At 37.6% G+C, this 13,432-nt stretch overlaps 1 protein-coding gene across 5 annotated transcripts in view; it reads left to right on the forward strand.

Annotated features, from left to right (window-relative positions):
• The window catches only part of BUB1B (BUB1 mitotic checkpoint serine/threonine kinase B), a 29,993-nt gene extending 21,234 nt beyond the window's left edge, over nucleotides 1-8,759 (forward strand). For all 5 annotated transcript variants that reach the window (XM_052812080.1, XM_052812085.1, XM_052812083.1 and 2 more), the window contains 3 exons: nucleotides 281-452; nucleotides 836-942; nucleotides 5,194-8,759. In XM_052812080.1, coding sequence (XP_052668040.1) covers nucleotides 281-452; nucleotides 836-942; nucleotides 5,194-5,383 — 469 coding nt within the window. In that variant the 3' untranslated portion in view covers nucleotides 5,384-8,759. The remainder of the gene's footprint in view (nucleotides 1-280; nucleotides 453-835; nucleotides 943-5,193) is intronic.
• The last annotated feature ends 4,673 nt before the right edge of the window (nucleotides 8,760-13,432 follow it).

A 13,432-nucleotide genomic window follows, 5' to 3' on the forward strand; every position in this document is an offset into this window, starting at 1 on the left:
CCGTGTTTCAGATAACTGTGAGAGATATCAAAACAGCGTCATCCTTAATCCTTTAGTGTTTCCCATTGCTTACTCAGGAGATACCAGTATCATCTCTAAGCTTCAGGCTGCCAGCTGGTTCCCCATCCAGGGGTAGTCCTTTCAGCAGTAGTTCTTAAGCTAACCATCAGAGGGGAGCATTGACATAGCTAAGACTCACCTTCACTATGCTGTTAAATTTCATTTAAAAAAAAAAAAGTGTGTTGGATTGTTTTATGCTTCATTTGCTTCCTCTGCTCAGGATCTGTGATCCATTTGCTAACGATGAGATGACAAGAGCTCTGAAGATAGTGGATTTCTCTCACAGTCTAGATTTGAGATTACAGCCTCGAGTAAGTTTGCCCAACAGCTTTCCCATATCTCAGACCCCTCATGGACAACAGCTTCTGGTGAAAAGTTCTCTTCCTTATCAGGTGAGTCTCTATGTAGCAAGACGTGTTAGTTTCTGTGTTTCCTTTACAAAATCTCTATTTTATTAAGTTATATTTTGCAAATGCTGTGGAAAGCTCTGATCAATAAATACTGAATAAAGAGAATTTTTCACCTGATTAAATCTTTGGCATTAAGTGAAGGGACTAACAGTGCTGTTGAGTGCCTGTGACTACTGTATTTATTTAGGAACCTACAATAAGACCAGAATTTTACTTTTTGAAGTTTTCTTGCTTAGCAGGTCTTGAAGATTCTGATGCAAAGACTGGTTCAGACTTAAATGTGTAGAAGCACCACCAGCAGATATCTGTAGTGGATTGCAGAAATTGACAGAAGTTGAGCTTTCTGATGTTTGTTGTTGTTGCAGGTAGACCTGGTTGGCATTGCAGATATAGTCCATTTGATGCTGTTTGGGGTTCATGTCCAGGTCTATCAAGAGAATTCCATCTGGAAAATCAGCCAAAATGTATCAAAGTAAGTCCTTTTGCAGAGGAGGCTGCTGGAAAAGAACAGACTTCTAACTTCCTTCGCTTTCTTTACAATGGTACCATCTTCAAAGCTTAGAACACAGAACTTTGTGCTGTTGTTGCCAAAAGCATTAGTTCTGTAAGGACTTAAATTTTGAAGCTGCTAGACTTGTTCATTGTACAGTAGCCTTAGTGCTGTGTAGGAGACAATTTTAAACTGAATATGAGCGTAACAGTCCAGTTAAGATGATTTTGCTTTTTCTATCCTTTCAGACCAGACTCCTTTAGTCTCTCTTTTCACTTGATAGACCAGCCTTGGAAAAGTTTATAAGTGGGTGGGTGGTGAGGAAAAAAAATTACATGAGCATGTTGCTTTAGAAATGGAGATTATTTTGTTTTTCTACTTTTTTCATTCTAGGCTATATTGAAGGGCTACTAAGACACTAATGCCAGGGTTCTGTCTGTAACAGCTGCAGAAACTCTATACATGCACAAGAAGGAAAATAATTTAAAATTATAATTTAAGATGCATGTGCAAGCAGCTTCTTTTTGGAAACTGCTGTTTGTCCTCAGGTATTAATTTCTGCTGCTCTCTTTTAGCCGCATGTTTTGGCTGCAAGACTACTCTGCCTTCATCTACCCTTTGTTTGTTCTTAGACTAAACACTTGTTCATTTTATTAGTTGCATTCTGCAGAATTTTCTGCCTTAGCATTTCTTAAGAATTTTCCAGAACACTCTGGTCATGACAGAAATTACTTGACAGATATCTGCATTCAAGATCATGGTATATTAGCCACACTTACTGCGTGTATATACTTCTATAACCATTGCTTTAAGAAAACCTACTACCAGTCTGGGAGTTGTCCAGTTCCCTAGCAACCTGCATTACTTATACCTCCTAGTTTGTATTCAACCTTCAAAAAAAAAAATCTCATCTTCTTAAGCTGTGTACAGGGGAAAAACGATTTTTCCTTTACTGGGCATATATCTGTTTTTCTACTACTGATACCAGTAGATAAAAGGCTATAGCAGGCTTCTGCTGAGTACTCACCATGCATGCCATCCTGTACCCTGTAGCTTTTGTTTTTTCTTTAGAGGATCAACTTGCAGGACTAGGCTGTGAAGAACAAAATCACCAAGGGTGATTCATCTCTGAAGAGATGAATATCAATGATGTATAGGCTGGCAGTAAATATGTATGTTATACTGCCTTTGTTTCAGAAATGCTATAAAAAAAAAAAGGGGGCAAAAAAAAAAAAGCAACTAAATCATTGATGGAGACTGGCTTTTGCTCTCTACTGACAGATATTCTAACATTACATATCTTGTAGCTAAGTAACTCTGACCTCTGAAAAATAGGACTCCTGTATATTAATTTCTATCAGAACATGATCTGTTTTTAACAATATTCTGTTGGGATAGGAAGATAGATTTCTGATAAGCATTGCCTTTTTTTTAAATTAAATTTTTAGTATTTATTTATTTAATTTTTTAATTCTACAAGAGATTAAATTGAGATACTGCAGGTGAAGCCACAGAAGGCCTGAGTTGAGAAGGTAGGAACAGTGTGTTGGGGACCTGATCAGGATGTGGGTATGAGAAAAATAGCAATAACTGTCTGGATAACTGGAGCAGGAGGAGCTGAGTGTCAGGTATAGAAAGTCTTGAGTTTAGAAGAATAGGGCTGGCTGTTATAGGGAGTTTGGAGGAGAGGAGTCAATTGGAAAGGAATTTCAGTCAAAGCTGGGGACAGTGGATCGAAAGAAGTAGGATTCTGGGTAGAGGTAGAACTTGGAGGGAGACTTGGGTAGAAGGGGAGTGAGACCTGTGAAGGGCTAGAGGAGACTAAGGAGGAAAAAGGTAAACCCTGGGCATGAGTTCTGTGTAGCTGTAACCAGGCTGTAATGGCTCATCACTTGCTTGGGTACATCAGTTTATAACTTTGCTTTGGAGTTGGGAGTCCAAATAAGGAATTTCTGTTTTCCATCCTGTCTTCTGCTTTGCTTCTGAAAGTGTGATAGAAGACTTACTCATCTTCTATACTTATTTTTCAATATCAAGTCCAAGAAGTGTTTGTATAGGTGCTTAAGTTACATGTTATACTGAAGTCTTATATCAACAGTGTAAATAAGGCATTTCATTATGCAGGATTAAGGAATCTGCACTGGATCTTTTTTTCCATTCACATGTAGATCTTTTAGTGTGTCTGCGTCTTATTTGATGACACTTCCTCCAGTCAATTTGAAGCTTTCAATAAATTCTCAAGTAATCTCTGACAAGCAAGTTTACTGCTGCGGGGAATCTTCGTCCACCAGAAGGGGCTGCACAATTAAGCACTTCTCTGTGAGAAGAGTCAGCTGATGGATATTAATCTTGTGCTTTATCCTTTGCATACAGCCACGCATGGCAGTGACACTTCCAACACCCATGAAGACACAGGATTCTTTTTCCTACTGCTTTTAGTGATTCTACTTTTCTCTTGTAAAGATCATGTTACTTCTGTCCTTTCTGCTAAAAGTTCTATAAGTGACTTGGAAAGTGTTTTTTTGTTTCTTTGGGGGTTGGTTTGGGTTTGTTGGGGGTTTTTTTTGAGGGTTGTATTGACAGGATATCTTTCATCAAAGAATATTGTGAGAATTTAGGCAGCGACAAATAGAAAGAAGGCTTCTTACTAGAAGGCTGACTGGTGTTAAATGCAACAACCATGACAACCTTATCTCAGGAAAGCTTTTAAAAAAGGACTTAATTATTTTAAAGTATTAAAGATAGTAGAATTACTAATAAAGCCACTAATATTACTAGCAGTTCAACAAAATATCAAAGCAGTGGGGAATTGCAAGGCAAACCACAAAATTGTTCTTCTAAAGCCAATGGCACTAATTAAGTGGGTTCTGCTTTAAAGCTGACAGAACGAATGCAAAGCACTAAAGTCAATGTTGTAGTAAAGACTTCTGGAAAGGTAGAATGAGAATTCTGATCAAGTTTGGGTTTGGTTTTTTTTTTTTCTTCAATCTTTGAGCATTACTATAAGGTTGACAACCTATTTTACAGCGGAGGGGGTTTTAGCGTGTTACCATTATTACAGAATGGATTTGGAGATTTTTTTCACTTCCAGGAGTGTTTTTAGTTTTTCTGTTTTCACTATACTATTTTTGGAAACTTTATATGTGCAGGCTTATGTGAGGTAATATATAGAAGCTGTGTTTGAATTTTTAGGACTCTTTCACTCAACTCCTTAGACATCCTTACCAACATGCAACCTCCTCTGCTATGCCTCTTACTTGTCTAAGTCCATGAAAGAAATGGCCTCAAGTCTTGCATGGGTTTTTTTTGTTTGGCTGGGTTTTGGTTTTTTTTTTTTTTTTGCTAGGTTCTGTATGACTTCATTATTTTAGAAAATGTAAGAGTTAATAATGTAATATAGTACCAGCCAGATTCCTTCTGAGACTATGGCTGCTGTGGTGTCACTCACATAAAGCAGAGGCAGATAATTTGTTCAAAAACCAGTGTAACCCCTGGCTTGAGGGAGAAAACTACTTCAGTAGTCAGAAGCAGTGCGGTCTATAGACTTCAGTGCAAGACTAAAGAACAAAGGGTTAGCTCCGATACTAGTTTTCTGAGACTTTAATGAGTCATTTAACCTTTTTATTCATGTTGTGTGGGTATATCTGTGAGAGAGGGGATTTATTACTATTAATTGTCTTGGAAATGTTATCTATATGAGAACTCTGGCAGTTGGAAGGCAGGGAAAAAAGAAAGTAAAACTGGCTGTAAACCACTCATTTTTTTTGTATTTCTCTTGCAGCTTTCCTTTAATATTGACCTGTGAACTTAACTTGCAAACGGGGGAATAAGATTTACCTCTACCCCTTATTCGTCAAAGGAATCTGCCAACTTTGTTGGTTCAAAGAATGCTCTTGATAACTCCTTTAATTTAAAAGTGCCGTGGCTCAATATGAATGGTGATAGTGGTCAGGTACAGAAGAGGTAACTGTAAAAATAGTGGTTTTGATAGACCTGTGATACAGCCTGTCTAGTTACTATCCAGAAGCCTGTTGGAGAAAGAGAAGGGGGCCCACACATATAAACTTAACAATACATTCCTAGTTTTCCTTTACATTTAGTCATGTGAGTGAAATTATTATTTCAGACTTGGTTTTCCCAGGGCATTTAGTGCTGAATATAAATGGAAATCTTGACAGACATGTCATGTATGCATACTGTTACACTGAAAACTGCTCTCTCTATTTGTTTTAGGACTGTTGACAGTGATTTCTGGAGTAAACTTTTTGGGAGAATTCTGAATGCAGATGGTAAGTCCACAGTGCCTCTGCTGAGGGAGTTAAGAGAGGAAATAAGTGGCATGTTTGACAGCTGTTTCCAAGAACGTCTTTGTGAATCCTTAGCTGCACTGGGAGAAACTTTCCTCTTGGAGAACTTCCTGTGATTTTGTAGAGGACAAATACATTTTGTATTATAGAGAGGAATTTGTTGTTAACTTTTTATTTATTGTTTTTCAAATGTAAGCATGAACAGTGATTGTAGCCATTTCTGCAATACTTCACATGGGACTCGCTAAAGAATGTTGATATTGCATCAGTGCGTAGGTGATCTCCTAAGCCTCCTACATGAACTAGTCCGTGTCTGAGCAGCTTGCCAGAGAAAATTGGTTGTCGTAACTGTCCCCTTTTTGTATAGCTCCTTAAAAATGTGTTTAATACCTAGTTCACACTGCAGTTTCTGAAACGTCTTTGTCCTACGTTTGGTTGGTCTTTTAATCAGTATTTCATCAATAAAGTTGTATTTTGATAGCAACTCTGTCATATTAAATATTACTGTCAGATGGTTTCAAAAGACTTGATTTAACATCCATGATGGACTGCTTCTGCCTGACTGGGAATTGTTTGTGACTGCTAGATACAAAAGCCCCTCATTTGGTGGCAGCTTTCATAACCACACAGGACTTCCTGGACACTTGAACACAACTTGAATGATTCTACTTGGAATGTGCTGTCATGGATGATTGTCATAAGAAAAAGTAGATGAAGTAATGAATGAAAAAGATGCATACTTATATTTTTGCTTCTCAATGCGTTTCATTTACTTCTGCAAGGGCTAGAGTTACTGAATTGAGCATCTTTCAGAAATCTCACTGAAGTCTAAATTTGTCATGTGCTGAAGTGTTTGCAGGTTTTTTGGGGAGGTTTTGTGGGTAGATATTTGTGTTAACCTTTTATGCACTGTATTACTGAAACCAATACAAAGGCTTCATTTTATTCAAGAGAACAGGATTTACAGGATCCACAACTAAGATGCTATGTATCTTAAGTGTAGAGGAACTTCTCAGACTTGGGATTTACTTCCTCACAGCTTCTCCCACGTATGAAAGTGAGAGTAGAAGACTGTATCACTAGTGGTTTCTTCTCCCTATAAAACCAAATTGGCTGTAAGTGTTTTTTCATTTGGTCAAATTCTCTGGCCATGGTTCTGCTTGATTCTCCCCTGTTTATCTGTTATCTCTAAATTCTGCTCTGGAACTTAATTCTGTATTTTCTAAGTTGTTACAAGCTAGCTTCTTTTTTCCTGTTCTTTCTGCATATGTCCATCACGACTCCTCTTGCTTAGACCTGTGTTCTTTTTGCTCTTGCAGATACCTAATACCTTCTTTAGAGTCCATTCATGAAGGTTATATACTCTTGTAATTTGGGAATAGGACTTAAATGCCCTGATAGACAAACTTTAATATCTAATGTAAACTGCTGCTGAAGAATTCTTTTTGTATGTTAATGCCTCAAATAATGCTTCCTGTAACGCAAGTCATTAGTTAGTCATCTATTGAGCAAGCAGATGAAATAATGATCTATCTCTAGCCAGAGTTTGGAGCGAAGATCACCGGTAGAGCAACTAGGAGCTATGCATTGGACTAACTTCTGTTAGCTCTAAAAGGACTTGCATGTTTGTTAGTGCTTTCCTTTAGTTGAAATTTGTTTTCTTTTGCTGATCTTCTTACTTCCTTTTAGACAAAGTCTGGGGGATCTCACTTACTGTCCTCTCACTTTCAGCCTTTTCAGTTTATATCCTGCAACACTGATATGAAAACCAGGTAGCTTAGGAAGAGAACGCTCATAACAAAGTATTGATCATCCCAAGGACTTCTCAGGCAAGACATGTTTCCAGTCAACGTGGAACAACTTCACTACCTCTTCACCTATTTCATAAATTTTATTCACCAGAAAGCTTTTGAGAACAGTCTGAACACACAGATAAGAGCTCTCAGCAGAAGTTCAGTAAAGGAAATTTGTTCCTCAGGTATTTAAAATCTGTAAGTGAATCTATTTGTCTTTACTCTAACGAAGTCTACTTTAAAGCTGAAATACTCCATTATTACTCCTATGTTGACTTGGCATCTGTTTTCTTTCTGAGCAAAAAGTGTGCTAATCCTTCTCCATCTACTAAGACTACCTTCGATCAGTTGCATAAAAGCATGCATCGTTACTTTTCATGTATGTCCCAGACAACACAAGCACCTCAGTTTATCATAACTAGAAAATTATTGGAACTCCTCTCCTACCCAATACTGTAAAATAAGAAACATTTAGCAATGGCATTACAAACTTCTCCATAAGAAACAAACACACACAAATAATGAAGAGGAACTAGCAGCTATAAAAAGAAAGAGCAGACATCTCTCTTCTGCTTGTTCACAGTTCTACTCTGATGGAACTCTGCATCTCTTCCACACAGGTTAGTCTCTGCCTACCCTATCCTGTAAGTTGATTGCACCAATATGTAAAAGGAGGTCAGGAAGCTCTTTCAGACATCCCTGTTGTATCTCTGTTCAAGTTTTGTTCTTGAAGCAACTGGGTGCAACCATGATCCAATACATTCCTTGGTCTTATTTTCTTTTGTGCGCTCTTATTCATATAATAAACAATATATTAAAATCTGCAATAGCTCAGATTCCATCACCGTATTTTTTTAGTGATAACCTCACTAGGACTTCTAGGCCTAGCCATAAGGTATAATTTCACCCTACCCTCTACCTCTTGTGGCACTTATTGTCATCTTGGCATCTGTAGATGCCTCTTTTCCTCTGAAGATGTTAGGACAATTTTGATCTCTAAGCATCTTGTGGGCAAGGCTGGTGTCTCTTCTATTTCATGACTGGTCTATTACAATCATGGCCTGTGAGATCTTGGAGCATGTCCGTCTTTTGCACAATGATTCAAAAAGTGATGCTTAGGAAAAACTTGTCTAAGGTTGGAGGCAGACAGTTACTTTAAAAAAAAAAACAAAAAAAAAAAACCCAAAACCCCAAACCAACCAAAAAACAAACCTACAACATGGCTTCATGCCTGCTAATGTGTGCTTTGTATCAGAGGGTAAATAGGTTTGATCATGTTCAGTTACCAGAAAGTAATACCATTGGCATCTGGAAAGGAAGGTGCCAAGTTGACTAATGTTTCCTGGGCGAAATGCCACACACTTGAAATCTTACATATCCATTCTACTTGTCTTTGGTTCTTCTGTGTGTGATGTGAAAACATCAAACTCTTATTAAAATAAAATAAAGGCTACCTTGCCTAAGTAAACTGGTTTCAGCAGAATGACATTTCCTTAATCGTACAGTTGGTGGATATAACACAAGTTGTGTGGTATTTGTCAATATGAATCTTGGTCAAACAAAGCGCCTACTGAATTTGGCAAATCTGTGGTTAAATTTCAGAGTTGGAAGAGCTCTGTTGTAAATGTAGGAGATGACAGACAGAATTGTAGAAGGAGGTATACTATTTCAGTGTCCTAGAAAACCAATTATTCCTAAAAGAAATAAAAGGGGGACCTTCTAATATATTTTTTTAAGTTGGAAAATGGAATAAACTTCATGTAGCTGAAAGAAGAAAAATATATATCTATGGTGTCTGAGGTGTTGCCATTGTTCCTTAGCCTGCTTTCCATTTGAACACAAAGTTGGTTTTGCATGTATGTTGACTGGAGATACAGCAACAATATTCTGCTCTTTGGTTACTGTGTCAGTAGTAAATTTTCTTCACTGAAATTACTAATTAGATCCAATTCAAGTACAGTCTAAACACTATGCATGATACTACACGTGGAATAATATTATTGTCAAGATGATGCTTTTTCTCTTACATGGGTAACCTGCAGTAGGAAAGTTGTGGGGTTTTTCATGCACAGCTTATTTTCGTGCTTCTAAAACATTTCAGTAGTATCACAGGTGTTTGACAAGAAAGGTTAGAAGAACGGAAGTGATTTTTAATGTTGGACACTGCTGGAAAGCATATGGATCCTGCTTCTAAAGCCTGAGAATCTTGGTTTTTGCCATTTTTCTTATGATCCATGTGCCAGCAGCAGCATTCTAAGCTTTAGATCTGTCCCTAGAGTTCTGAATGGCTAGAGAGTGGGAAGAGAACAGGAGACAAAGCCTACCCCTAGTTCTTTCTTATTCCTTGCTGGGATAGTGCTGCAGTGAAAGGTTCTTCAAAGGCTACAGAAAAGGGTAAGGGTACAGAAGAGCTGAGCTTTTAACTTTTTCAGAAATTAAGAGCAACTTGAATGATGTTCTCGATGGCTTGAACGTGCACTTCACAGAATAGGCCTGCAAGCAGTAACCCACCCAAACCCCAGAAACTTTCACCTGAGGCTACGGAATACTTGGTCTGCTTGTCTGCTGATGAGGCTCTGGAATGTTTGTTCTTTGACACAATTTGTTGGTATTCATAGGGACCCCCTGTTTCCTCTGCGTTTGTATAAACTGTCTGCTTTGATTCAGAAACAGTAAAAGAGTTAAGTCAGTAATGTTGTTCATTCTGTTATATTAAGTGGAAAGGGGTCTAGAAATAATGGCAGAAAGTCACTGACCCCCAGCAAATGCTACAGATAAAAAAATCTAGGCTGATCAAATGTGCATGAGATGTACATAGACTGTGAGTGGAGCAAAACCCACAGGTCTGAGCTATTTTCTGCTCATTAAGCTCTGGTAGCTGCATCTGGGTTTGAAAGAGTTGCTTCCACTGTTTCTAGGGCTCATCAAGATCACTGTCTACACCTGTGAAATGCAGGTGATACAGGTTACCTCATTAGTATTTCTGTATTGTAATGACCAACAATGTTACATAACCTTATTACTTCTACTTGACTATGTCAGTGCAAATGATAAGAAAAAGCAGCTCTTGATAGTGAACAACAGAAAAGTGATTAAGAGAAGCCGCAGAAGCCAACAATAAGAATCAGAGTTCTAAAACAGTAATACTAAAACAGAACTTACTTTTTAAAGTGTATCTACAGATATTTACAAAAAGTCTGTTGCAAGCTCTGAAACTAACTTGCTAATATATCTTAAGAGATCATTTTAAGGAACTGTGTCAGCTAGTAGTGCTTATCACCTGCTGTCCTAAAAAGGTATTTAATTTGTAGGAGATTAAAAATCCTAAAACTGAGGTAACTGGTAAAAGTATTTATCAGCTCAGACAGATACATTCCAAGTGCATTCATATCTGAGCCTTCTCCTAGCCTGGGGTCTGTGTTAAATAGAAAGATTATGAAAACCACATAGTAGAAGTATGCACCTGTTGACTGATACATTATCAGAGGTGTAAGCTTGTACTTGTGCTAGCAGGTGAGATTACTTAACAGAAGATTTCCAGAATTAACGAGAAACAGTAACTTGCACTCTATCCTAATGTGTGTCCCCTGTAATACTTAGATGTTTCTGTATAAATTCAGCTGATGAATAAGGAGAATGCATTTCATGTAGTTGGTGCATTAAATCCCACACTTGAATTTACAGCTTTTGATATGAAATCATACAATTATATAATATTTTGATTATAGTCTATGTTATAGATTCATATAAATTCAGGAATTCTTAAAATAACAAAAATTTGGCAACACATAAAGGTAATTACGTTGGATTACATCGGTAGCCTTAAATTACACGGGGCAATAGTTAGACAATTTCAAGACTAAGCAAAACTGTTATGTTTATGACTCTTGTCAGGCTTTCATTCTGCAAAATGTTTAAGAACTTGCCAAGTTTTAGACACATACAGAACCCGAATCTTGAGGGCTACATCTCTCCTGTACAGCAGTGTTTGTACCATAGTCATCCAGACTAGCAAATCTCAGAGCTCTTCTTCCATCTGACAGAGAACAAGGCATAAAGAGTAGGCACAGAGATCTTATCCCTACAGTCAGGACACAGATAGTGCATGCTCCCGGTAAGTAGGAATGCTTCCTAGTACACATGTTGGACACAGCCAAGGAATTTTTGTTTAAAGGCTCTCCTAAGCATAGGTTTCTTCTTGTTCTCAGAAAATTGCATTCTGGACACTGTGAACAACTGATGCGATTTGAATCTGAATGTTTGGAAGGTTTTGAACTATTTCAATAAGCTGAATTATTCCAGTGTCTAATACTTTTATATTAATTTAGAAATTAACTTCCATTATTTTCTACCTATTGGATGTGTTGCTTTCCTCGCTGCAGCGTAATATGGTCTTACATAAGAAAACAAAGAGTCTGTTCATCAACCTCATTGAAGTTTTGCGGAGTTGAGAAGAGACAGTACGGTCACGTTTTAAAAGAAAATTTTAAAGAGGCTTTGGTGAGCCATTTGTCCTATCTTTAGTCTAAAATTGAAAGAATTATAGAAGAAAAAAATCCTAATTATTTTTTATGAAGAACACTGTCACTTCACATTTTGTGTCCTTCTGACTGACCTACCAGACTATGGGTTCCATACATTAATTAATTCTGCTTTAGTTCTACCAAACCTACTATAAATCAGATCCAACTGTTTTTCAGTTCATGAAATTTATGAATACTTTTAAAAGTAGACAAATTACAACTCCTGCATGTGCATCAGCAAATAATTCTAAATCTTTCCTCTGTGCTGTTGCTGATTTCCCAAATAATAAATATTGTAAAATGGCTTTGGGCTAAACTGTAACTTCTGAGGTGTTGCGCTCCATGCTGTGCACTAGTGATTTCCCCAGCCATGCTTCAGTGCCAGCGATGCTTCGGTGTACAAAACCTTAGTGTTCTTATTTGAAGTGAGTTATTTGACTGTGGTCTTGAGAATTGGTGGTTAGAGTCTCTCATTTAGCCTTGGGCTATGGGCACTGCAATTGCATTAATGTGCATGTGTTTAAAAAGATTGCCCTTAAAGATTGCTGAAGGAAGAGTGAAGCTCCTTTAACAGTTTCATTCTCTTGGTTCTTACTATTTTAGACTCATTGCCCCTCTGCTTGGTTAATCTAGCAGAATACCATGTTTAGAAACTTAGAAATAGGGAGGTTTCATTTCCATTCATTCTTTATCTGATAGAATATTTTGAATTATTAAACAAGCGTGTGAACATTGAGGTCGTTCAGTAAGACCAGGGAATAACGCTGTTCCTTTTGTTAGTTCTAGAAATATTTATTCCCTACTCTCCTTTTGTAATAAGTACCATCCAAAGCTATTTAATTCTTGATCCCGTGGCTCCAGCTGGTATGGAAGGGTGATTTACAAAGCAGGATCAGCAGCTAAGTGACACAATGCTGACGAAGACAAATGTTAGTCTTCTGTTCAGTTTCTGTGCCTGAGCTTATGTTTGTTTTTGCAGTGCTTTGGATTCTCTCGACGCACAGTTCTTCAGTATCTCTTGAATTGTACAGTTCTTTTCTTGAAGCTAAACTAGTAATGTATTTTGATGTAGTGTAATGCTTTAATAATCATTCACTCAGGAATCTTTTCATAGGGGAAAAAAGTGTTGACTATTGCAAAATTCAGTGGTGGCTGGATATGGCTTGTTGGTATGTTTCCTTGATACCCAGTCAAAATAGATCCAGTAGAGCCATTCTGCCACACCATTAGATTTGCATTTACTCCTAAAGAGCCAACCTGGATTAGTACTTTACCTGTACTGTGAACTGAACTGACTACGACTTGTCCTTTCATTAGTCTGTTCCCATGGCTTCACAGTCCAGATCTGCTGATATCCTGCTTGAAAGAAGAAGTATGTCAGGGTTTAAATCCAGCTGTAAGTAGGCACCTATTGTTTTAGCAGCACATTGTCTACTCCTGCTATGTTTGTAGGGGAACCATGGAAGACTCTTCTTCATATTGCTTTAGTGGAGTGTGCCATATTCTTTTATCTTGGAAACTACTGCTTAGATCCCGTGCAACTAAAAGCAGCAGTTTTTATATCAAGATGTAAAACATAAGCATCAGCTGAAATTTGTCTTGCCTAGCCTGAAACAGAAAACATTACTGGCAACTGGTGTGGGCAGCTGTAAAGATAGTCTCTCATTTGCTTTAACGTATGGGGAATATGTAATAGGAATAGTCCATTTTTATGCAATTAAAAAATTTATTATTCTTCCTCATGTCCTAGGAAAGCATATTTTTCACGTGGTGAGCTAGACAACAACGGAAAACTCACTGTGATCTTGTTCTCAGTTCTTTCAACAGATAATTCCCACACAATTGAACA

This window comes from Harpia harpyja, chromosome 16 (assembly GCF_026419915.1).
Source record: "Harpia harpyja isolate bHarHar1 chromosome 16, bHarHar1 primary haplotype, whole genome shotgun sequence".
In the NCBI taxonomy this organism is placed as follows: Eukaryota; Metazoa; Chordata; class Aves; order Accipitriformes; family Accipitridae; genus Harpia; species Harpia harpyja.